The sequence below is a fragment of the Melopsittacus undulatus genome, chromosome 1 (assembly GCF_012275295.1).
Source record: "Melopsittacus undulatus isolate bMelUnd1 chromosome 1, bMelUnd1.mat.Z, whole genome shotgun sequence".
In the NCBI taxonomy this organism is placed as follows: domain Eukaryota; kingdom Metazoa; phylum Chordata; class Aves; order Psittaciformes; family Psittaculidae; genus Melopsittacus; species Melopsittacus undulatus.
Genome location: NC_047527.1, coordinates 106,552,160 through 106,577,398, shown reverse-complemented (window position 1 = coordinate 106,577,398; position 25,239 = coordinate 106,552,160). Strand labels below are relative to the sequence as shown.

At 41.6% G+C, this 25,239-nt stretch overlaps 1 protein-coding gene across 1 annotated transcript; it reads right to left on the bottom strand.

The window, feature by feature from the left end:
• Window positions 1-731: 731 nt before the first annotated feature.
• Window positions 732-19,260, bottom strand: LOC101870307 (glycosyltransferase 8 domain-containing protein 1-like). The gene is given in 4 exon segments (XM_034060484.1): window positions 732-796; window positions 799-1,384; window positions 18,090-18,274; window positions 19,188-19,260. Coding segments are annotated over 4 exon segments (909 nt in total).
• Between the last annotated feature and the right edge of the window lie 5,979 nt (window positions 19,261-25,239).

Here is a 25,239-nt window from a genome sequence, read left to right as displayed (position 1 = left end):
GATGTTACCCATCAACCAGGGGAGCACATTATCACCTGGTTGCTACAATGCTGGGACAATGGGGCCAATGATCATGAACTAGAAGGTACAGAAGCCAAGCAGCTGGGATCACTTGCCAGGGAAGGGGAATTGACAAAGCAACTGCTAGAGCAAAATAGTCCCTCAGCCTTTGGAGGCAGCTCTTGGCAGCTGTGAAAGAAAGGTTTCCATACAAGGACAATGTTAAGAGTTGTTTGACCAAGTGGACAAAGGCATCCTGTCTCTGAGGGAATCAGCCATTGTAGAGATGATCTATCACATCAAGCTGAATAATGGGGATGTACCCATAGATCCAGATGGAGTCGAATGTACAAGACCCATGTGGCAGAAATTTACACGGAATGCACAGTCATCATATGCCCATTCATTTGCAACAGTAACCTGGAATGACATAGTACCACTAACAGTGGATGAAATGATTCATAAACTCCGAGAGTTCGAAGACGATCTCACTCTTTCCATCATTTCCGCTGTGGAAAAGCTGCCTCTAATCATTCACTTTACTGGGTAAAACTGCTCCACAGCCAAGTGCCAGCTATCCTGAGGGAAACTTTGGAGGCAACCAGCTACTAGATGGTTCAATTAGTCTTTCACCCCAAGACCCAGGTCAGATGACCGATTTGCACATCAGGACTGCTATGGACCTCCACCAGAGTTTCCTGAGAAAATGCCATCAGTTATTAAAATGGACTCTATTTTGCTTCATAGGCTTCTGAATGTCTGGGGATTAGGCTGAACTTGCCTGTAGGGTCAGGGACTTCTCCCAGACTTCAGCATATGAAGCTGTCCTTCCCCATGACTTGAAATGTCCATTCCAATGGAGCAACTTGGCAGCTTTCACAAACTGAGGAGAGTAACTTTTTCCAGCAGTAGACCTGAGATGCCAGACGTTCCACATGGGGTCAATATTGGAATGTTGCTTGTAAAATACAATTAGCAATGGAGGTGTTGTAATGCTGCCAGCCAGAGTCCTACTGTAAAGTTGCTCTACTATATACAGTGCTATCCACTTCTCCAATTGCTTCGTGATGTTCTGCAATTTCCATTCTGTCAAATTGGCAACAATAACCCCTGGATTGAAAGAGCAGGTGTTGGCTTTCATGGCAAGCTTTCGGGTGGTTTCTTTTTTGTAATCTAGAAACCCAATGTAATTATACTGATTGCCTGCCCCATGGACAGCAACTTTATTGGTGATTGAGTCACAATCATCTGAAAATGCAGCTGCATGTCCAGGTTTCAAAGGAGTGTTGTAATTGTACAAGATGATATTCTTGAACTTTAAAGGGATGACACCCTGCTCCCCTGCCAGTGTCGCCAGTGTCTTCAGCAAGTGCTTTCTGAAATGCTGCTTGAAAACATCTTTTCCAGCAACTGTTTTCATTTTTTGTGTAACCTTTCTAAGTTCCTGTGGCCCATTTCCCCCACCTTCCCCTTTGTTCTTGAGTAAACTAAATATGGTAGTCATATGTGAAAGTATGTTCAGAGACCATTAATGCTATTTTACTTCCTATGTTTATGTCAGAATTTTGGAGACAGTGGTTTATACCCTCAGCTGAAAATTCAGATTTGAGCTTGGGACTGTATGATTGGGCTGAGTTGTCATTGCTGTGTTTTGACTTTGTGGATTATTCTTTTTTATTACAAAATTCTTTTGACTTGACATGCCTAAAAAGGAGGCAAAAGCACCCAAATGCTTTTATCTCTTCTCTTACACATAACTGCAACAACAACATAATAATTTTCATTTTAAAGTGCACGAATGCCATTTTAATCACTTATTGAGCATCTAACATAATACAAAGGGAAGGATGAAATGGAATATTTGTGGCTGCAGAGACAGATATCATTATTCAAGGGTAGAGGCATGTGAAAGGGTAAAGGGGGTTTAAAGAGATACTCTTTTGTTGTACTTAACACTGATAAATGACATACAAGTCAGGATAACAGGGCAGAGCTCCTGTCAGGGAGACAATGATAAATGTGGAGTCTGGGACAGAAAGGTCCACTAGACAGAAATCTGTATATGACACATCGTACATTTGATAGACTTGCCTGCATGGTCTGACTAAGGCACAAAGAGTTCCTCTAGGCTGGAATTATGGCCCTCGAGCACATCTTATACAATCACGGAGCTCATGTTTGTGTTCCCATTTTCATATGGCAACAAAGATCAATTCCCCTTAATCAGTACAACACACATGACTAAAAACAGTAAGAAAAAATATTCTTATACAAATATAATTGATATCTCTTTCAAACTAATCTTTGTATAATATGAAACAAAAAGCAGACAGTATTATTATTATTAATACTGCTGTCTCAAAAAAAAAGCCACAAACAAAAACCCAAAACCACCTCTTTTTTTAAAAAATGTCCAGTGTTAGTCTGTTACTCAAAATATTTGTTTAAGAGAAAACAAAATCCCTAATTATATCTTCTTTGTGAATAGAACAGAATGTGATTTATGCAGTAAGCTTCCTACATCCTGTGCTCCAATGCAACATGACCTGTACTTCTCAAATGTCCTTAGCACCAAAGATTAAGATGGAGGAGTGGAGACGGCCAGAAAAGGCATTCATGTCCTCAAGAAGCAATTTTAACTGTTCACAAAGAAAAAAAAATCCAAGAATACACTCATGTAACACTCACTGTACCCTCTTAACAGATGACTAAGGCTTGTGCTTTCAATAGGAGGAATGTTCATGAAGGGATAAGTGTGGTATCAGATGAGAACACAAAGAAAGATTGAATGAAAGTAATTCAGTGAGATTGGTAGAAGATTAGAGGCTGATGGTCAGTCCCTTTTGGATTCATTTAAGCACACAGACATTTTTACTGGCATATACTGCCAGTCCCACTAAGCGCTGTAAGTCTGATGGCATAGTGGAGAATTGCCAAGTTCTAGGTGGAAGCACTTTCTCTGTTGCACAAAGTTATTAACATAACAAGTTTCATCTCATACTGTAGGTGAAGCTACCATACATATGCCTATGGTTACCAGTATGGGCTGACACAGACTAACAAAGATAAGTCACAAGAGCATCACTAAAACCTGAAATTCAAAGCTATCCAGCCTCCTATCTACAAGTTCTGGCACCTGAGCACCAGTTTAGAGCCAGCTACAATACACTGGGTGCGTTTGTCTCTTCCCTTCTCCAGTACAGTGTCAAGCAGTGATGTACTAAGTGCAGAGGCACATTTGCACTCCAAGCCACAATTTCCTCTCAGTGAATTTAAGACTGGAAAGCAGATGGGATGGAGCCCTGATCTCCCTCTACAGCATTGTGCAAAGGAGACAGAGACAGCAGCGCAGGAATCTATGTTCACTTGCCTCCTGAAAACTCCCTTCTTTCATAGCCTACTGGGACTGGGGGAGGGACCATTGATGGTGCTGTCAAAAATGTTTTATATGGAAAACATAGTGGAGGCTTTCCAAACACTCACTAATTTCAGAAACAGGTTCTCCAACCTGTTCTGCAGAGACAAGAGGGCAGAGAGCATCTCTACAACCCTACAGCTGAAGTGAAATCACAGGGCTGGGTCTCTGAAAGGGTGGCCAACCCCAAGCACCTCTTAACAGTTATTGATGTGGGAATAACCACAGATCTTAACACAGTGAGGCCAGGCAACTGAGTGCCTACAGAAAAACTGCAGATTTGGGGGGATCTTAAAAAGAAATAAGCCCCTTAAATAAATTCGGGTGCATTTGGGACCACTGCTCTTTAGAAGCTATGTTTAATATTCATATAATACAACCTCAACCCTCAATACTAACTGCCTCTGCTACTGTCCACTCATGTCCTTTGCCTCTGGATCTGATACATTCTTTGTACACCAGGAGCAGTGGGAGGAAAGAGTGTACTTGTTTTTAATGCAGCTTTCCTCCTCACTGCAGCTAACACTAGCTCTTGCAGCGAGAAGGGCTTGTTTATCCTCCTGTGTTTGCACGTGTACACTGGCACGTTCTGCGTCTTGTCAGTACTGCAAAGTCACTAACCAACAAGGGTCTGTATATACCCAAAAGGGCTTACAAAATACCCCAGCAAATGGGTGGGAGCTTCTTCAAAGCATCCCTTTTCCTAATGTGTTGCCTTGACACTGCAGCTAAAACTGGTTCAGTCTAAACAGATTCATTTGGGGACAAAAAGGGAGGGGAGGAAAATAATATCCTATCTCCCACACGCTGTTTTCTGACTTAATTTGTTACCTTTTCTAATGCAGGTAAGAGTTAGCATTCTGATACAGAAACCTCCTGCCAGTCCCCAGAATCAAACAGTGCATTAAAATAACAGACGTCACAAGCATGATTTTAAAACTATATTGCAAGAGTCTCTCCAATTAAAATGCATTTCTATGACTGAGTCTGAATGTTGATTTCAGGCTAGGGAAGCTGTTACTTTAGGATGGAAAGAGAAATATGCTGCATTTTCCCTTATTTTACTACTACAGCACCTTTTGGTATTAACATAGGTGAAAGGGAAGTATTTACTAAACGTTAACTGTTTGCTATGTATATCTTGGGTTTTTTTCATTTTAATCCTGTAAATGTTTGACAAGAAAAGAAGTGAAATAAACTCCAGGGGGACTTTTTGAAAAAGAAAAGTCTATTCAAGAGTAATGTAAAATGCAAATTAAATATTTGTTCAGTGTTTAGTCATTCCTCAGAGACTGAAAGAAATTCTTCATCACAACTTCTGTGCTGACCTTCACATCAAATCAGAACGCTTTAGTGTTTATGCAGAACCATATACATTGTCCCTATAAGCAATTGAAAAAATGAATGTTTTATAGCAATTTTAGTTTGTTTCAAGGGTCATTTTGTGAGATATCTTCTCCCTGAAGACTACAATTTAGTTTTTTACAATTTCATTTAATGATCTGACATTTGAGACACTTCCTAATTAATTCTGTCTCTGCCTAAGCCAGCTGTGATAAATATAACCTGTGCATACAGGATTACATTGTTCCTTTTAGAAAATACATCCAGTAAGAAAAGATGAAGCTTCCACAATAGGACAATGGGACTTATATATTATAGGATTTATATCAAACATATTGTAAATGATAAAACTGTTATCTGGAGCAGCTACTGTAGTAAATAGCTAGAATGAAAGGCTGCACCAAGTAAGAGGAGGAGCATAGACTGCTTAACACTTTACAAAATATTTTTCATGGTAAAAGTTAGTTTTTAGCACATGAAAACAGTTATTTCAAAGTTTGGCATTCATAGGATGCTTATTTATAAAACATCTGCTAACTGAAATAGTTCCTATGTTGAACACATCCACACAGCAGAGGTCAACACAAGGTAATCCAATCCAGCAGGAATATGGCATGTGTATCCCCTTTATAAACCAGATGGAACCACCCTAAGCAAGGACCAAGCATCAGTCAGGGAATGCTGTGGTTAAAGAAGTCACACTACAAAAATGGTTTCCTGCAAAATCATGGTAGGTTCATTTTTAAAATGGCTTTGTAAGCAGTAGCTGTGACAACTGTTGACGGGATTTAGGGAGACCAGTGAACAACAGGCAGAGCAGAGTCTTCATTAACTGTGTACAGTTAGCCATGGAGCTTGCTTATTAATCAGGAAATAAAGCGTTTTTAGATCTGACGAACACTCCTGGATACTGCCCTAAATTATAGACTGCAAGTTCAAACTTTTTCCTTGAATCTTTACTTCCAGGTAAATATTCCATGTTCTTTTCTCTTTTTGTTCAGTAAAAGGGGATGTGATAGGGCACTTTTACATGCTACTGAAGTTGAGGATTTTTTCTATCAAAGAACAAAAATCTCTAGAATAAAATTATAACATATTGAGCTGTTCATTATTTGCTATATAACAGATCATGCTGTGGAGGAAATCGTAATTGCAACAACTGGAATAAGTCTAATACTTCTAAATTTCTGTTTCTATGGTGACTTTAATAAATATTCTTTTCAAGATAAATTTAGATACTCAGGAATATAAATGTTTCCTGCCTTCTGTTTCAGACAAAAATAGAACTGTATTTGCAGAGATATGTTTTAGACACATTTGGCATATCTTCTCCAGATTGGCACTTTTTTGGTGACTATTATTTTTACAGAAAAGTGGTGGATAGTCATTAGTTTATTTAGCTTAGGGGGAAAAAAAATGTGGTTTGGCAAGAGTCAACTTTCAATAACAGGAGTAGACTTGATATAGAAAAGGGAAATTCTGCAGCTCCCATGGACTTCAGTATGATATTTCAGCTTTGCCATGGCCATCACTGCAGCAGTAAGAGGGACAGCTTGGCCACCAGATATTACTCAGTTGCCTAATGTCCAGTGACTGCAGATTTGCGTCTGGTCTTGAGGCCTTTGCATGAGCCAGCCTCACTTCAGCACAGGATGCTCAGCAATTTGGACTTTGCAGAAGCAGGCCTTCTGGTATCTCCCCTTGAAGTTTTAAGCTTTAACATTGGTCCAAAGTGATATGAGCATTTTTAGCCTTTCTTTCTTTTCCTCCTACGTCTATAGAACGAATAACTTTAGGCCGTGTTAGGCATTTGATTTTAAATCAGAACTAGTTCATAACCAGCAAATAACACCCATGTTTGGAGTCTTCCACCGGAGAGGAAGACCGGACAGACGAGCCTAGAAGGGCTGGAGCAGGTTGCAGCTGGTTTCAGTTTTGTAGTGGAGGTGTCCCTCCAGTGGCTTCTCCAAAAAATGCATCATGGAAGAAGTAGCCGCTGTTTTATAGTCCTGACTGAAATGAGGTGCTCTCGCGTCTCCCAAAGCCTTATCACCCTAGAAATAATGGCAATGAATGAGGCAAACTGATGTCAACACTCATGGCTCCTAATGAAGTTAACAACATCTGACCAACAGGAAAGTTAGGTGTGTCCCTCTCTTGAATGAAAAAGATTTACAACCCTCTTTATTTATCCTTCTGATGTATTTATTTCTATTCTAATGACAAACTCCCAAATGTGATTCTTACCCCAAAGAATTTATACTCAAAGTGTAAGAAAAGCTATACAGGAAGTATGAGAAATCATTAATAAATATATTATATAGTATAATGCACTCTTGTAGTCTGTATAATGTCAAAAGCGTGTTTTTTTCTTAAGCCTTATGGCAAAGGAGAATTTAAATAAGAGCTTTGAAGACAGGTCATAATGTAGCTTTGCGGCTGTTTGCAAGATGTCTCTCCCAAGCCTGAGGGCCTGATGGAAGAACACATACAGGTTCTCAGTTGGAAAAGTTAATGAGGGAATGATGGCACCCAGCAGGGAGTAACTACCTTGACAGGCAATGAAAGCTGATGCAGAAGGTAAGGAACTGGGCAAGCTTAGCTTGAAAGCCAAGGCAAGAAGCTTATGTTTGATGTATTTGAAAAAAAGCTGTCAGTGTGAAAAAAGAAAAATGAGAGGCAACCCAGGCTGGACAATAATATCATAGAATCATACAATAGTTAGGGTTGGAAAGGACCTTCAGATCATCTATTTCCAATCCCCCTGCCATGGGCAGGGACACCTCACACTAAACCATGTCACCCAAGGCTCTGTCCAGCCTGGCCTTGAACACCTCCAGGGATGGAGCATTCACAACTTCCCTGAGCAACCCATTCCAGTACCTCACCTCCCTCACAGTAAAGCACTTCTTCCTTATATCCAATCTAAGCTTCCCCTGTTTAAGTTTTAACCCATTATCCCTTGTCCTATCACTGCAGTCCCTAATGAAGAGTCCCTCCTCAGCAACCTTATAGGCACCCTTCAGATACTGGAAGGCTGCTATGAGGTCCCCACAACAACCTTTGATAGCCAGTGGGTAGGAGCAGGGTAGGATTGGATTTCCTAAAGGCGATGGAAAGGAACCTGAAAGGATCTAGGTGTGAAACACCGGGTGTCTGGAGGAGGGATTTACTTGTGTGTATTGCTGGGAAGGACTGGCTCTTAGACGTCTAAGTCAGAAATCAAGAACCACAGATATTTCAATAATCACAGCTCAGATAAATCCTAGCTAATATGTTGGCCAGGCTGGGAGCCTGAGTGACAGACAGAACAGTGTTATCACCTGCTATGATTAGGAGAGGATGTAGAAAGGAGGAAACATTGGAAGGAAAGATTAAGAACTGAACCAAAACCAACTGAGGTGCTCACAAAGATGTGCCAGGACCTTAGTCTGGAAAGGAAACATACGATTCAGCTCCTGCTTAGTACATGGAAGTCAAGGTGTCTGCCAGGGTGGCTAGTGCATAGGGTGACATTACAGTCAATGTCAGTCTCACCAGTGGAGCCTAGAAGGCAAGTCAGATGGCCAGAGGTAGTCCAGTATTTTATAATGAGCTCAAATACTTTTGAGGGTCAATGGATTGCATTGGCTAGAGCTCCACTGTCTGCAGTAGGTACTTAGACAGCAGGATCCATTGAGGCAGCTGCCTTTGGGCGCTTGCACCCCAAGGAATCCAGTAATTCAGATTACTGTCAGCACTGAAAAAGTACTGGACCTGGGGATCAAGGCAGTCCAATGATGCCCCAGAGAGAGAGCTGAGAAAGGAGCAAATGAACATGCAAGAGAAGAATCAGTAAAGGACAATGCCTTGCATAGAGCAGTACCAATTTCATATTTCAGTATTTGGCTCTAGGTCAACAGAGCTTTGACTGGCAAAGGTGTTGAGTATCTGTTTACTTTCATAATTTTATATAGCCTGAATGAGGATTTTCGTAGTCCTAAGTGAACTTGTTTGAAAGGTAGCTTTTTTTGTGTGTGTAGCTGTGTATTAGATTTAAAATAGACACTATGTTCTCATCACAGTGTGACTTGTTACTGGACAGGAGAGAGAAATCTTATCCACAGTTTAGTTATAAAACAGATTGTAAGTAACTTAAAGATTAGTTCCTCCTAAAGCAAAAAACAATACATGTACTTAAATGCATCTAACCACTTGTTTTTAACCAGAATCATAGAAAATTATTCATTTAAACAGTAGCAGGGATAGTAACTCTCTTCCTCAGTCTCACTGACTTCTACAGTCCTTGAATATTTAGCATTTAACATTAAAATGTGTTATGATCTTTCTTTTTCGATGTGGTTTTACTTTGCTGCAGAGCTGCTTAATTCTCTGCCATATCTGGAATGACATTTGCCATGGATGTCAGCCAGTAAGTTTGTGAAAGTTTTTCTGGTTTCCTGGAAACCTTCCCTAACATCCCACCCTGCCCAAAGTTTAGACAATGACACATCTCAACATTACATACTTCCCATGCCTCAGTTCTGAAAGGATTTTTCCCCATTGCATATGAAGAAGAGCTGGCATAGCCTAGACTCGCTTTTGAGACATTCTTGGAATACTCAAGATGCTCTGTGTTTAAGAGAAATATTTATTTTACAGTTCACAGCCAAGGGCAGCTGGCCTGGCTCCGAACCCATTGACTCCATTGGGAACTGGCTCTGCCTGACTGGAGGGGCTCTCAGCCAGCAAGCACACACATGACTGACCAAAAGTGTAAAACTGAGAAGTGGAGGAATTGTGCTACCAGTTAATAATAAATAAAATGAGCTTATGTAGATAACACAGAGTGAGCAATGTTTGGCCTGCAATTTTAGGAGGATTTACCTTTGCCAAGCCTTAAACCATTTAGAGAGCCACTGAAATGCAGACCTGGGCCCCAGTCCAGTGCTCCCTCGAACAGGAGAGACACATATCAGTATCATCAAGTACCAGACCCTAACCTAAGAGACCCAAGCAGTGGATAAGTAGCCCACATGACAACAATTCCAAAGGGAGAGCACTCAAAACCAAAGGAATTCAAAGCAGAATACAAGTTGTATTACTGTGGAAAAAAAAAAAGCAAACAAACCAACCCACAGTATAACTACTCCGTAATAATATTCTTCAGACTTTTTCTCTATTTATAAAAGTCTCCCAGCACTTCCTAAGCCTATGTGAGAGATTTCCAGCAGATTTCCCAATTTCCAGGCTTTTTGCACTGCCTTGCTTGCTGAGCATCTGTTTCTTCCAAAATAAACAGGAATTACTCCTGCTGGTGTTATCTCTTTTGCACATAAAATAACATGGGTAGAACAGATGTGATATATGATATATCATAAACTATAACAGCAACATCTCTCTCCAGCCCAGGAGGGTTATTTAATTCATCAGGTTTAATGAGTGTTCAAGCAGTTTATGGCACGTGCTGATTCATGCCATCTAAATGCAGCTCTGTCATTAATATCAGATAAATCTTTCTAAGCAAGAATCCATGCTTTCACACGACACAAAAAAATGGCATCTGTGCTACACCGAGGGCTCATGTTTTGGCAAATAAATTCAATTGGGAACTAGACTAGTGGTTTTAAATAAAATTATTCCACATTAACAGAGAGTTTAGTGCTTTCTAATATTAGTGCTGCTCCTGTGCTGGGTCAGTAAGAAGGTACAGAGACCATGCAAAGAGTAACTAGCTGCCATGAGAAACCTAGCAGACAGATTGGTATTTGGGGGTGTCATGCTAACACTGTGATTTTATTCTCAGTTTGTGAAGTCTGTAACACGTACTTAGTAACAAACCTATGCAGAACATGTATTACAAGTAAAGAGAAGAGACAACATGAGACTTGAATTACTAATACAGTAGTTTCCAAGCAGGGGTCAAGGTCAAAGAGCATACTGATAGTGAAATCAGCAGCCGTTATTTTCATGTGCCTATTTCTTGTCCACAGCCATACGTTATGCTGAAAGAGTCATGTATACAACATGAGCACACTGATGAGAGCTTCTGGCAATGCTCCAAAACCAGGCTATAAGGAGCAAATGACAGTTGGGAACTGGCAAATTTCTGGGGTTTAAGTTTTTAAAATATGAATGGATTTTCCGGGGGGTGAGGGAGGCACCAGTAAAATATTCCCCTGGCATCAGAGTTATTCATCTCAAATAATTCAAGGAAGGCAGTACTGGTCTACAAAATCCCAATTAGAAGAATTATTAAAACAGGAAAACTAGGCAGAGTAGGAATTACGGCCACTTTACTAACAATATAGAACAATACACATATGTTTATTCTGAAAGCTTATCATTAGTGCCAGCCATAAAAAAAAAACAACTGAAGCTAAATGTATAAACTTGTGAAGATGGAATCCATTTTAACCACACACTGAGCAATTAATTCTTTACTACGGCTAGCCTTGAATCAGCTATATGTAGCTAAAGAGCATCCTTGAATACTATCTGATAACATAATACTCATCTACTAGAAGTCTTGAGGTTAGAAAGAGGTGATGTAAATTCATCTGGATTGATATCTTAGCTTCAGAACAAATTATGTGCTTTAACTTGGGTGAGTGAGTTAGAATTAGATTTAAAAGCCAAACCTGTGCCCTCTAATACTGTTTCAAGTCAGACACCTTCAGGAATGGCACCAAGATAACTGACCTCTCAAAGTACTGTAGGGAAAAGGGCTAAGAACATCCAGTTCCATATGAAGCTCTACTATGAAGAGGACTCTACTGATAGTAGGTGTTAAGGTCAAGTCTACCATTTTTTACAAAATGTGGCATCTTGGAAGCAAGGTTACTACTGCAGACCTATGGGGCCCATTACATGGTGCTCACAATGCTCAAGGGCTGTAGGAGTCTTGCTCACCAGGTCTGGCACTGTGTATATTCTTGTGCTGATGCTTTCTCACACTGTATGAAGACCTTAAAGAGCTGGTTTAAAGATGCTCAGTTATTTTCCTCCTAAGAGAAGAGCCTTTGTGGGAAGAAGATAATGCTGTGAAGCCTTCAGGTAGCTGAGGGACATGAACCTATAACTACTTAATTCTAGCAGAAGGCTTCTTATGCTGAGCATAAATTGAGACCATCTTTAGGCACTTGGCCCTTTTCAGGGTAGGCTCTGAAAGTGAAAATGGGCACAATGCACCTCCCTGGTGACTACCAGTAGGAACACCGGTTGCTGCATGGGCTCAGTGGTTGTATGTCTGTGAATGCAGAACATATAGGGATGTGTAAGGAAACCTCCAAGGAGAACTTGAGGAGGCTCCAGGCTTTAGACACTGTCAGATTTAGCCAAGATAGGGTGGTGGCTGAAGGATGGGCAGGTAGACTTTGAGCTTTGGCACTGGAATTGCTTTTTTATCTCTTTGTGCAAGGCCTGTGGGAAGGAGATAACAGTTTTTCACCAGCTTGCAGTAGAGTGGCAAGGAAACTAAGAAAAAAATAAAACAAGAATAGAGAGAGTTATACAGTGGTAAAGGCTTTAAAACTAAAAGCTAGGCAGACAGAAATACATTACCTCAACAGCACCAGAATCTGAAGCTGAAAAAAGAGAGAATTGTGCCTGTCCTGGAATTAATAACTTTCAGATGAGCAAGCAGAAAGCCCAGAAGTAGACTCCAAATTAAAACTGTATCTGCTCTCTCTTTAGGGGAAAAATGTTTTAAGACACCAACAAAGCAGATGGTGGCAGCAGGTATCACAGCATGACAGGGAAAGAGCAGTCACTGAGCACAGAGTGCATCAGCAGTCTGAGGATGGGCAAGTGAAGATGCCCAGTTATGCTGCCCAGCATAGTTTACTGTAAAATACTGCAGAAACCATATAGTAAGAAAAGCAAGGGACACACCAAATGGCCAACAGGAGAAGCTGCAGGAATGAAGAGATGTCTGGAGCTGGGCTGAGCCTAGAGGAAAAAATTTGACTTTTAACAGGGAATCATATATTCACACTCCAGTGATAATTTGCCCAATTTCTGATACCTGTAAATACCATCACATAGTCTTGCAGTGACAAGGAGGCAGCGAGGCAGGCAAGCATAGTGCTCCTAGTGCAGAGCAAACAAGCTTGTACCACATTCTCACGGTGGAGGCTGTGCTAATGTGAGTATGCTCAGGGCATGCCTGGTATTTTTGGAAGCCTGAGCAGATTCAAAATAGTTGAGCGCTGATGTGTCTGGGATCAGGAGCCCAGGTCAGAGGGGGTTAGGAGGGAGGATTTGTGGTGGCATAGCTGCTTCCAGCTCTCCTGTGTCAGGCAACATCCAGGACCCTTCGTCACCAACTATGTACTTTCTTTCTCACAGCCAGGCCAGTTTGTTCCCGTGTTCAGCACCATGCAACATAGTTCTTCATAGATTTACCCAAAAGGTATAAATGTTTAACACTGCTTTTGGGGGTCATTGTGCAAAGCAGTTTTATAATTGTTAAAGCGGATGAACCTAGGAGGACAGACACACTGGTCCCGCTGGAAAGGCATTACCTTAGGGACTGTATTGTGTGTATTTTTACTTCCAATCTTTGCCACAACTGGGGTAAAAAGAAAACCCAAACCGCCACCTCAAAATGCCACTACTTTCTGTTTAAGTTGCTGTAAAAATCCAGTCCATGTGTGCTTTGATAGGAGATAGCCTAATCCTCTTCTTGCTTGAGTGGTCTCTCCAATTTCTGCTGTAAAACTGACAAGTCCCTTTGGGTTTATGGTTAGGGATTTATTTAACTTTTTTTTTTAGACTTTTTTTTTTCTTTTGCTTTACTGATTTTACCTCTGGGGAAATCACTGAGATTTTTTTCCACAAGCAATAGTTTCTTATTTATTTAGCTAAGCTGTCTAATTCCATTAAAGGTAGCTGTTCTGGGTGCCTTTATAAATGTTCCTCCTTTTGCTCTGGATTCTTGACATCTTACAACATCTCTTTACCACACTAGTTGGCTTGGATAGTTAGGGTTACATTAGGTTTCTCTAACAAGTAGGAAAATGTATTTAAACCTCTCACAGAGGACCATTACTGGGTCAGTTCCACTCCAGTGGGACTCACATCCAGCATGCTGGGGGTAGAGCCAAAGGAAAGACGAAAGAGAAGTAGTTACATTTCTTCTCCACTAACACATGCCCCCAAAACATGCAGGTTTCAAATGCAGAAGTTAAATAACTGAAGGGGTTTAATAACTTTTCCTGTGATGGGTGTGCTGAAATCTTCCTCTATATCAAGAGGGTATCTTTCCATAGCTCTGCTCTGTGTCACACCCCAGAGTGGTGGATGTCATTGCACAAGAACAACTGGATAAAAAGTTATAGGCTGAATTATGCCAAAGGGCAGGAATGTGTTATTCTTCCAAATACCATGTAAGCTGTTCAGTTTTGTTTTCTCTTGACAAACATCGGATAAACTAATTGCATTTTATTTTACGTTATATTTAAATTACATTTACGATTTTTCAGATAGCTGTAGACAGAAGTGAAACTAACACCATTTTCTGAGGGCTTTCACAGAGATATGGCTGTGGTTGTACAAAGGCCTGCACTACAAGTGCAAGTAGGTAGAACGAGAGGGGATGCAACAAGAGGCACCTGCAGAAGGCTGGAGCAGGGTACTTAGCAGACCTCACCTATCTCCATCTCTGGTGTGTCTAGATTTCAGGGAGAGAAAGAAATATGTTGTCTCAGTATTGGTAGTAAGGAGTGTACTCTGTAGGGTTGAATTTCATTTTTATAAGCTACAAAACTGCTTAATCTATATTGCTCCACATTATTTCTCTGTGTGATTGCCTTGTGAAACAGCATGATTTTAGGCTGAAGAATTAATTGTCTAAACGGATTGAAGGGAGTGCAAGAGCAAGGGATTAAATTACCTCATTTTATACGCAGGGAACAGGGATATAGGCTAGCTGGTAACCATTTGAATATTGACTCAAGAAGGCAAGAGGAGAATAAAAAACTGAATGCAGATCCCCTTAAGTCCCAGACTACTCTCTTAACCATGAAAACCACCTTTTCAAGCACAGTTATGTTTGTAATGTGGCCATCATACATCAAACCACTTTCTGCCTCCAGCACACCCTCACTTCAACAAATTTCCAACTTTGAACTTCGTATCTCTAAGGTCCAGTTCCTCCAGCAAAAATTGTGCTTCCAGATTAATACACTTTGCGTCCCCAAATTCTCTGGAATTGCAGAAAACCAGAAGGACACTAAAGAAAAAATCGTAACAGGTTTTTCACAAAGCTGATAAATTAGGCTAATGTGCTAGGAAATTCAGCTGTATCAAAAATGAGGACGAGGTAGCTTACAGAGTAGAAAGCCCTTGGCTGATGCCAAAAAACTGTTTTAGTAATGGTTTCAGTTTTACGAGAGTCAGGAGCAAGGAACACAACAACCTCTTCCAGGGAGAAAGCAGAGCACTGCTTTATTTATGAAGTCAGGAACCTGACAGGAGTACATTAACCTTTGTGAAGCAAAGCTCCTGCTAGCCTCATAAATGATATCAGGATTTGGGGGTTTACTATGTAAGTATTGGAGTTAACTCATCCTAGTAAAGTGCTCCATGTTTGAAGCAACACAAATTAGTTGGCAAAAGCTGCTTTAAAATAATGTGGGTTGATGGGATTTCTTCACCACTGCATTTAGAAGGATGCGTCATGATTTAATTCACTGAATATCAGTATACATTAGTGCAAATAGCACAAGCACTGCCAGGGCTAAATTAAAGAATGGTTAATTCTATTCAGAAAAATACTGTACACTCCACAAGGTTTAATTTAAAAAGGAGGACCTTTTCAGGATCTTTTATAGAGAACATATCCTGATAATGTCATCAAATTATGAACAGATTCTGGGGTAGCAACATGTCACTTCTGTTCCTCAGCTAGACTGCTTCTTGATCAAAATCAAAGAGTCTTTAAGAGTGAGATTCAGTCTAATGATAAACAGAGCAATAGCTTATTTATGTTACATATGTGAAACCTTAAATAAGTCTAGAATTTTACCTCAGACTTCCTGCATAGGTATAATCATCAATGTATGTCGTGGTTTAAACCAAGTCCACACAGCTCATCCATTCACTCTCCCCCTTGCTCCCCATCGGGAGCTCAAACCAGGACATTATATAACACCTCTTAAAATTCATGTCTCATTATCGCAGTAAAGGTGCTATCACTAGAGTGCTAAAACACACAGCACTGAATCCTGCACCAACAGCCACATAAACACACAGAAATATGTCCTCTGCAAAATGGGACAGCAGGAAAAGCTGCACCTGCAATAAGGACATCCATGTGACAAAAATCCCAGACAAGAGGAGAGAGCCTGATATAACGAGTATGGTATTTAGTTTAAATTAATCTTCAAAGTACAAAAATACAGCTGTGTCCTGGGGCTCTAATTTTAGATAAGGAAACAAAACTGTGGAGTCCCTTTGACAGCTCTCTATCCAACTCTTGCAAGTCGAAGAAATAAATGACACTAAAGTCCCTTTAACAACAGTGTAATTATATTTATCAAAGTAAAATTACAGCCACCCTGGCAGCTGTATTTATGCTGTTTTACCCACTGAAACCCATTCTTTGTTGCTAACTTAGCACAAACCATGTGTTTAGTCCTGGCCAGAGATGATCCTACCTGTAGAAAGACACTGGAACCAGACAGTTGCATGGACAAAGCTGCTGTTTGAGAAACTGAGTAAACTGAAGTACCTTTTGTAAGGGATAATGCCTAAAAGAGATAATTAATTCCAGTTGTGCCTGGGTGTTTCTCTATGAGATACACTTGGGTAGGCATCATTAAGTGAAATTATATGGCCCCATATAATGTAGCAGATCAGATTTTCATAATATTCTCCTCTTGACCATAAAACAAAGAAGTTCCACTGAGGAGACCCAAATCAGGCTTAGCTCACCCCAGTGTTTGGCACTACCTGAACATAAACTCAGAGGCCTAAAAAATAAAAGCTCTGTGGAAAGATATTCAGAAAAATGATGATTCCACTGTTGTAAGACTGATAAACAGCAATTCCCGTTTGCTTCAGCTTCCTAGCTGCTAGACAGTATCCGTCCCCTTGGTCTAAGCAAAGTGGCTGAAAATATCTGGAAGGGTGCTTAAGGTACATGTACATATGTGTATGTGCTCATGCATATTTACCTCTAGGGAGAAAGAAACAACTTTCAGGTGTTCACTTCATCTTGACCAGGAGTCAGCCTCAAGCAGAACAAGAAGGCTGGCAGGAAGGGACAGTAAACCATCTACAAAATAAAACTTACCTGAAATAAAATTGGCTTTTCAAAATTAATGATCAAGCTCTTCCCATCTGAGGTACCTGCACTCTAAGGTACTTAACAAAAATCTCCTGGTTAACTATTTGTTCTGAGCAGCTCAGTTCTATACAAAGAAATAATTTGGGCTGTGTGTCTTTGGCCCTTTGTGCAGGATTAATAACTGTGTATTCAGTGTTACATGTGCAAACATGTAGATGTACCTTTTTGGACACAGGACTGCTTTTGCAAAGTTACTGGTAAAAGAACTGTCCCCTTATGCAGTACATTGTGGGACAGAATCATTTGCTGAGGTTACATTTGATTCCTAAGAGGTGAAAAATTCCATCCCAGACTGGAATCACTTGGGTGGCTTTCCAACATGTAGTGCTCTGGGGCATCACAACTCTCCCAGAGCATCCATGCTTGAAGGTATGGGGACCTCATGCCCAGCTGAGGTGACCCACAGCTCTGCTGTCTTGGGGATGTGCCTATGCTTCTTTGGCATGGGAGATGCAGCTACAAAGAAGAGCTTAGGGTTTAGCTTCAACTGTAATTGCTCACAGTGGTGCTGATATATGCACTCAGTGAGACGAAATGCTTTGCCTGTGCAAATACACCAGAACTGTAGTTTCTGGAGAGCTGAAGGGACTTGGAGTCCATGTCTATTTTTAATTAAAAAAAAAAAAATCTAAATCTATGAGAAAGTCCTTTAGTTCCTTTGACCTAAGAGACACACAGAAAGTGTCCCCAGGTAGGTAAGCTCTTTATTTACTTGTTCTTCCAGAAGCACAAGGCATTTTCAGTGTGGGCCTTAGGGAAACAGGGCCCACACCTGTGCTGTGTAGGAGCAGAGGTGGCTCACAGTAGCCAAGGGCAACTGGTAGGCAGTGGAGAAGTGGCTACAAAAGAGAAAGAACAAGCACAAAGAACTCCCCAGACATCTCTAGGTAATGCCTTGCACAGCTATCAGGTGATGTGGTTCTGCTTCCCTGCAGTTAAATTGAACCATTGTTTGCTATCAATATTGTGGGGTTTTGATAATAAATCCTCAGTTCTGACCATTGTCTTTCCAGTGAGTGAAGTGATAGCAGGCACTCGACGGTTAGCTTTGCCCTTCCTCTTCCGCCCATCATCTCCAGCATCCACAACTTCTGTGCCAGAGTGCCTAACTTCACACCCCCAACTGCTTTCCACAGACATCAAACTCATAAAAGGAAACCAGACATTTTCCTTAACATCATCATCTAGAAAAAAAATCTTAATAAAAGCTGAGATTAAAAAATAGGTATTACAAATTGCTCCACAGGAGTAGACAAACAGCCTTCACACTCCAAAGGTAAAAGCCTTATTTCAAGAAAGCAAGCACTCTGACAGCAAGACACAGACCAGTATCGATTGCTGCTCCCATAAATCACATTTATTTTCCAAATAATAGGAAGATTCATTGTTTTCTGCCAAGCAGCGTCACCTGGTAATAGGAGGCAGTCAAAGCAGCAGTAATTTTCACACCATAAAAACAATATCAAGCCTGTTCACTGAGTAGGATGAATGTTATTGATTGGGGGAAAAACAGACCTATAAAAACAGGAGACAAAAGCTAAGAAATTAAGTAATGATGTATCCGGTGTGCAATGAAAGGTCCGTTAACATTTCCATTATTCAGCTTCCCTCCCCAGTGCCTCCTCTGAAGCATTTACAACCCTGCTCAGAAACCTCCTCAAACCAGGGCTGCAAGGGGTTAATGGTGTGAGACCAACACTTATAGAAGGGGAGTTCAAACCACAGTATAAAAATGAAGGGAAAGGTCCTGTCCTGGTCTCTGTTTATTGACACAGCAAAAACCCCAGAGCATTTCACCACATCGACTTTTTCCGCTGTAGAGAGATGTAGGGCTCAAGGGACAGGCACTGCCAAAGGGTCACAGTCAAGAGCAGTCATCAAGCTGTGGGAGAGAAGACCTGCCCCATATCTGTCCCCTGTGTGAAGGGCTAGAAACTACAGGCCCATCCCCCAGTCCACTCACAGTCAGAATAAATGCAAGAAAAACTGAACATGTAAGTCCTTATTCTCAAAATTCACCTAAACTTTAAAAAGAAAAACCTTCAAAACCCCTCATCTACCATCACCATACATACCATCATCATGTACATCAGATACCGCCAGACTGCCCAGCAGGAGGCAAAGCAGGTCTCACCGGACCACTGGTGGAGAGGAACTCCACCAGTTCCATCACCCGCATCCCACAGACACAATCTCATACCCAGGAATGCTGAAATGTCCTGAAGGGTCCTGTGTATTTCTTACTGACCACCAGCGATGCAGCCAGCAGTGGTGGAAATTAAAAGCCTACTCTGAAAACCCTTTAAGCTTTCCTGCCTGTGCCTAGGCATCTGCCACTCTCTGGATTAAACTGAGAAGCATAGAGCCAGTTTCTAACTTCCTGACTTTCCAGATCATGCCTTCATAGTCTCAGTTCTACAACAGCAACACGCGATGGCATCATCACCCTCTCCTAGTTAATGTCAGCAGAAAATAGTCTTAAACAAAGGCAATCTCATAACCTTTCTTCTCTGCCAAGACAATGTCTTGATGACTGGAGGTTTTGAGCAAGGTTAACCCTTGCTAACAAGAGACTGATGACTTTCCTGGGTGGAAAATAGATTCCGAAGGAAGCTCATTGCTTGCAACTTAAAACACTGCTAAACCACAGACCCAAACCTATCTGCTAACTAGCCTAGGAAAAACTTAGTAATCTCTGCATGAAGCAGCAATTGTTTCATAACTGGGCTGGTAGGAACACCTATAGGTCTCTAGCTTTCTCAGCTGACACATCACAATAAAACATGATATGAGGTGACTCATTACCGTCGTGTTCTATCACATCCCATCTCCTAATGCAACCTGAGTCTTGTGTTACATCAGCTGAATAATATTTTCCTACATATTCATGATAGAAAAATCTGTGGTTTCAAGAGAAGTCATTCTGTTGATTAAAACCCGACACCACCAAACCTGAATCCTGCTGAGAATGAAGAGGCTGTGGGTTCAGATGCACCCAAAGCAGCCCTTCCTGCAAACCATAGCAGGGCTATCTGCTGGAGCAGGGGCACAGTGAGCAGAGGTTACCTGTCACTCGAGCCTGCGTCTGCACTCAGATCGAAAACCTGTTGGGCAAAATTGCATTTAAAGAGGAGCTGCAGACCCAGATTCACTCTGAGCTTTGACAGATCCTGGCACAACCTTTTTGGAAGGGGAGGGAGTGGATCAATGGCCCAGTTTTGACTTTGCATTTTAAGAACCACTGTTTGATATCCTGCAACCCCCCATCTCTCAGGATCCTCCCTACCACTGAAGAAATAGGTAAACTGATGTGTCCTCATAACTAGCTCCCCAGACATTTAATATTTCCCAGAGGATGGCAGGGACCCTAAATCCCAGTAAGTGAACACTTGCATTCAGCAGTCCCCACACAAGAGATGCTGAGGGGAGCAGAAAATCACAGCCCAGATTGCTATAGATGGGAGATAGCATCTGCATATTGGACAAGAGGTTGGAAGTGGAAAAGCTGCCAAGGGCAGTGCTGTGGAAATAAGGAATGCATGGAGTCACGCTGCCCACATCTCCAGCACTGTCTGAAGGGATGTGTTACACCAAGACCAGATGTGTCTTCCAAAGGTTACTGGACACATCCCCCTGCTTGACAGGCACCATACAGCCAGTGCTGGTTTTCCATGGGAGCAGATGAACTGGCAGTGCCCATACCAAGCACTTGTGACAATGAAGCACTTACTCCAGTGCTGCCAGCCTGCCAGCAAAGCAGTTACAGGCAGTTAATGCTTGCAGCCTGAGGAACAGCGAGTGGTGGCAGGAGGTGCACATCCTGTCAGCTGCCAGGGAATGCCCTGTGACGTGCTTTTGGCTGAGGGGGTGGGAATGAGGATGAAGGTGTGTGGATCCACGCTCTGGAGATACCATCGCTGCCATGAGCTCATGCGTTCTCATTCCAGAGCCTGTGAGAGCCTGGTGAGACTGAGGGCATCAGAGCCAGGTCTCAAGCACTGGTCTGGTCTTCCTGCATCCCAGGCTTTGCATGACCTTTTTCTGTCAGGTTGATAATGGGGTATTAGCAAGGTGATGCAGTGCTCATCATGATCATCTGGATGGTCATCACGATTTATAGAGCTGAGTAACAGACACTGTTTAATAAGCTTTCCTGACCTAACTGAGAGGGCCCCTAAAGGTAGGAAAAGGCTTTTCTGCAAGGAATGGTTCAATATGCTGGACCTCTTGAGCCATAAAAGTGTTAACCAAAGGCTAGCATGAGGCAAAGTGTGCCAAACTGTGACTGGCTATAAAAAGGTGAATGAGGTTGTAGTGTTCAGGCTCTCTACCAGCATCAGAATGGAGAAGGGGAGGAAAACAAAGGAAGCTGTAGAAGAGAGGTTTAAAACACAGGAGTTACCCAGTGGAGTCAGATGAGGGATCCCTTACCATAGGACACTGGCTATTGAGCAGTTTTCTAGGTTAAGAGGCAATTGAGTGGAAAAAAAAAAACAACATCCTGGGCAACAGAAAGATCATTTCTGGATCCAGGAGCCTCAGAGGGACAGAGCACTGCAGCTGGGAAAACATTATGGTGAGGTATAATTACATGCTTAGCCTGTTCCTGTGCTCTCCCTTAGGCATCCACTATTAGTCACTATCAAAGACAGGACAGTGGGCCAGGTAGCTGACAAATCACTTTTATGGGTATAGAGCGTGACTCACAACACTGAGAAGGCCCTAGTGCTGGCTACCTCCTCCCCTTGAATCCCAAAGCAGTAAAACCAATGCTGTCACAACACTACCATTATGACAGGTTGTGGCTTGCATCTGCTGCCATGATCAAGTTATGCACCTTTGGTGAGTGTCCCTTCCAGGTGCCGTGGGAAGTGTTTGCTTGGTGCATCTTAACATCTTCTGAGAGCTCCTTCCTTTCCTCCGCTCTGAGTGTGCAGTCTATGAAAGAAGCTTCAAACTATCTCTTGATCTTACATAGCAATACACAACCAGCATTGCTCAGCTTAACACACTAAACTGTCCAAAGCTGTCACATGCTGGGACTTTAAAAATCAGGCAGAAACATATATTTCATCAGTTTTAATCAAATATCTTTATTTGTTTACTGGCTTGGGTGTGCTCTGCCATGTTGCACTGTTGCGTGCATCTTAAAAGTCAGACATGGTAGCATTTTTCTGAAATCAAAGCATCCAGACTCGTTAAGAGAGCATGTATTTTGGTCTTCCTCCCTTCTTGCCTTTTGGGTTGGTTTTGCAGTGACAACATGAGGCCTCCTGGAAGAGGCAAAGCCTCAGATACTTGCCATGACGTGCCAAATGACATGAGCAGTCTCTGCCTGTTGTGACTAGAGCAGCAAGGTAGCCTACCGCACACTTGGAAATGTCATCTTGGGTCAGCTCAGCCACTTTGGAAGTGGCCACTTCTCTCACTATCAGTAGTTAACAGCTGGTGGTTAAGAGGGCACCAACAAGGTACTTAACAAAGCTGACAGTTCCCAACACCTCTCCTAACCCTTTTTAGCTACAACTTGTGAGAAGTCGTGCTGTGCTGACGCAGAGCAGCTGAATCAATCCTGGTTTCAAATATGGACATTTATTAAAATTGACATCTGTGTGTGGCTTTAACTGTTTTAATTCTCATCAGTGGAGAGAAAAATTGCCTTGTCTGGAGTTTTCAGTGCTACAGGCAGCAGTGAGTAAAGTTTTGCAAACAGTGATATCTCTTAGACCAGATTCCAACTTGCTCATTGGGAAGAAGAGAATTAAATATACCTAATCATAGGCAACTGTACCACCACCACTATCCCCATCAGTATGTGAGCAGCAGGAGAATAAGGTGCTCCCCAGTCAAGGTAATGTGCAAAAGCATTAAAATGTGACCTAAGTTTGGATATAGAGGATTAGGACTGCACATGAAGGAAGATAAATGAGACCTAAAATGCAAGGACTGACTTGTGCATCACAGAATAAACAGTCCTGTGCAAATGGCATGTAAAACAAAGGGGGGTAAATGGAAATAAATACATTTCTGTATGGGCAGAATAAAACAATGACATTCAATATAGTAATGAGCTAATCCCACCACTTGATAAGTGACAGAAGCTTGGTAATACATGTCTAGGAACATTCCTGAAGAACAAGTGGGTACGAGTCACACATTTCAGATGTGGCTGGCAGTTTAGAACTTTCCTAATGGTAATGGGCATATTTTCTGGATATCTGACTCTCCTCTTTTCAAAAGAAACATGTTGTCAGTGTGTTATTTCAACAAATACGTACAAATGCTCATGATAGTTTTGAAATCTGGGGGAAAAGCAAGTTTCTGTAAAGGCAGCCAAGCTGATAGAGAACCAGCTTTGTGTTTCCTCCAGAAGTGGGATCTGCAGGTCTGCAAGCTGCCCACAAAGGTGGGCAGCAGCATGGAGCAGAGACTGGGCAAAAACTTGAACAATACATTTTTAACATTTTGACACCTACACACTCTGAGATCATTTATTTAAGATCAAGTCCTGCCAAGTCTTAGCTCAAAGACCAGTCTCTGCTCATCTATAAAATGTGTGGAAACCCCACTGAATCAAAGCCATTTTCATAGTGGCAGCTTCCAAGCGAGGAGAAGGAACTCTTATCTGTTGGTAGTTTGTTTGTTTGTGATTGTGTCCCCCTATCTTGAGATAAAACTATTTTGTTTTCAGTGTATCCTTTTAATTATGCTGTTACTCAACTGTCCTCTATCCCAGTAGTTTTATTTTCTCATGGGATGTAATTTAGGTCTCTGAGGCCAGGTATCGGCTCTGAAAAGAAGCGTTTTGCAATACATTTTAGAAGTCACATCAGGTCTGTATTTAAATTATAGCTCTGTTTGTGTCCTCAGCTCTTCCACAGAAGTGTTGTAGGATGCTCAGGAATCTTTCCCCAGCTTTCACAATACATTTATTCACAGCCACTCTTGGGCCAGCATCATCTGTTATCAGTTGAGGTGTCTCACACCCACCTGCATTTTTCCTACCCAAACACATACTTCAAGCAACAATATCATCTTGCAGCCTTCACCTTTGCCAGATGGATCTACTGAGATACAAGATCTCACATACATGCCTGCTCATACATATGTGGCAGACATCGCACCATGTCCAGGCTGTCCTGCAAGCAACACAGCCATGTGAGCAGTCCTACACCCAGGCTGACCAGGGAAAAAATAGGCTTTGAGATCCAAAAATACCATTCCAGAAATGTATGTGGGCAGCTCACACTTAATGGTATAAAACCAAAAAATGATACCTTTCTCCTTGAGTTTTTGATATGCTGTGATTTGTAATGTCAGGTATTGTTCTTCTGACACTGGTTTCTATCAGCTTCATGACAGAAGTTCAGTGCTGCTCTTAAGTTATACTCTTCAGAAACCCACCTCTTCAAACAGACACAAGTATATGAATATGATACAATTAATTTTATGCTGCATTTCCATTTGGTCTTCTAGAACATCCTTTTCCCTCCCTGATGGACAATTATCAGACACACAATTCACAGTTTGACTTTAGACAAATAACTTCACAAACTTAAATCTGGAAGGCTTGTTGTTATTACAGATGAAACACATTCCCTTGGTATGTTAATATCTAAATGTGTGGGCATGGGGAATGAACTGTAACCCATTATTACAGTTACTTTTCTTTTCTTGGATTTTATGAATATCAAGTTTATTTGCTTGTAAAATAAATTAATTTCTCAATTGTATGCTCTTTGTGCAACACAATTATTTCTACCATGCCATCTGCTTCACAGTGCTCAGTTAAAACAGTTACCCTTCAGTTAAAATCCATAGAAAATCAGGATGAGGAGGAACGAATTAGGCTTAATGGCCATAGGCTCTCATTTCTTAATTTCTGGGCAAGCTTGGGCAGATTCTAGGTAGTTACAGGAAAAATTATGCCCATGATTTCCTTCTCTGAGGACTCCGTGTTTCCCAGGAGTTTCTCCTCACAACAGCTCAGCTGCAAGCACACGAGCAGCTTTCTGGTGGGATAAGAATGCCTTTGGCAAGAGAGGCTTCCTCACTAATGTAGAGCCTACCTTCAAGGTCTCCTACCTAATTAACGCTCTATCCTCTCCCTTCAGGCCTAACACAGGGATCAGGGTCAAGGAGATTTTTA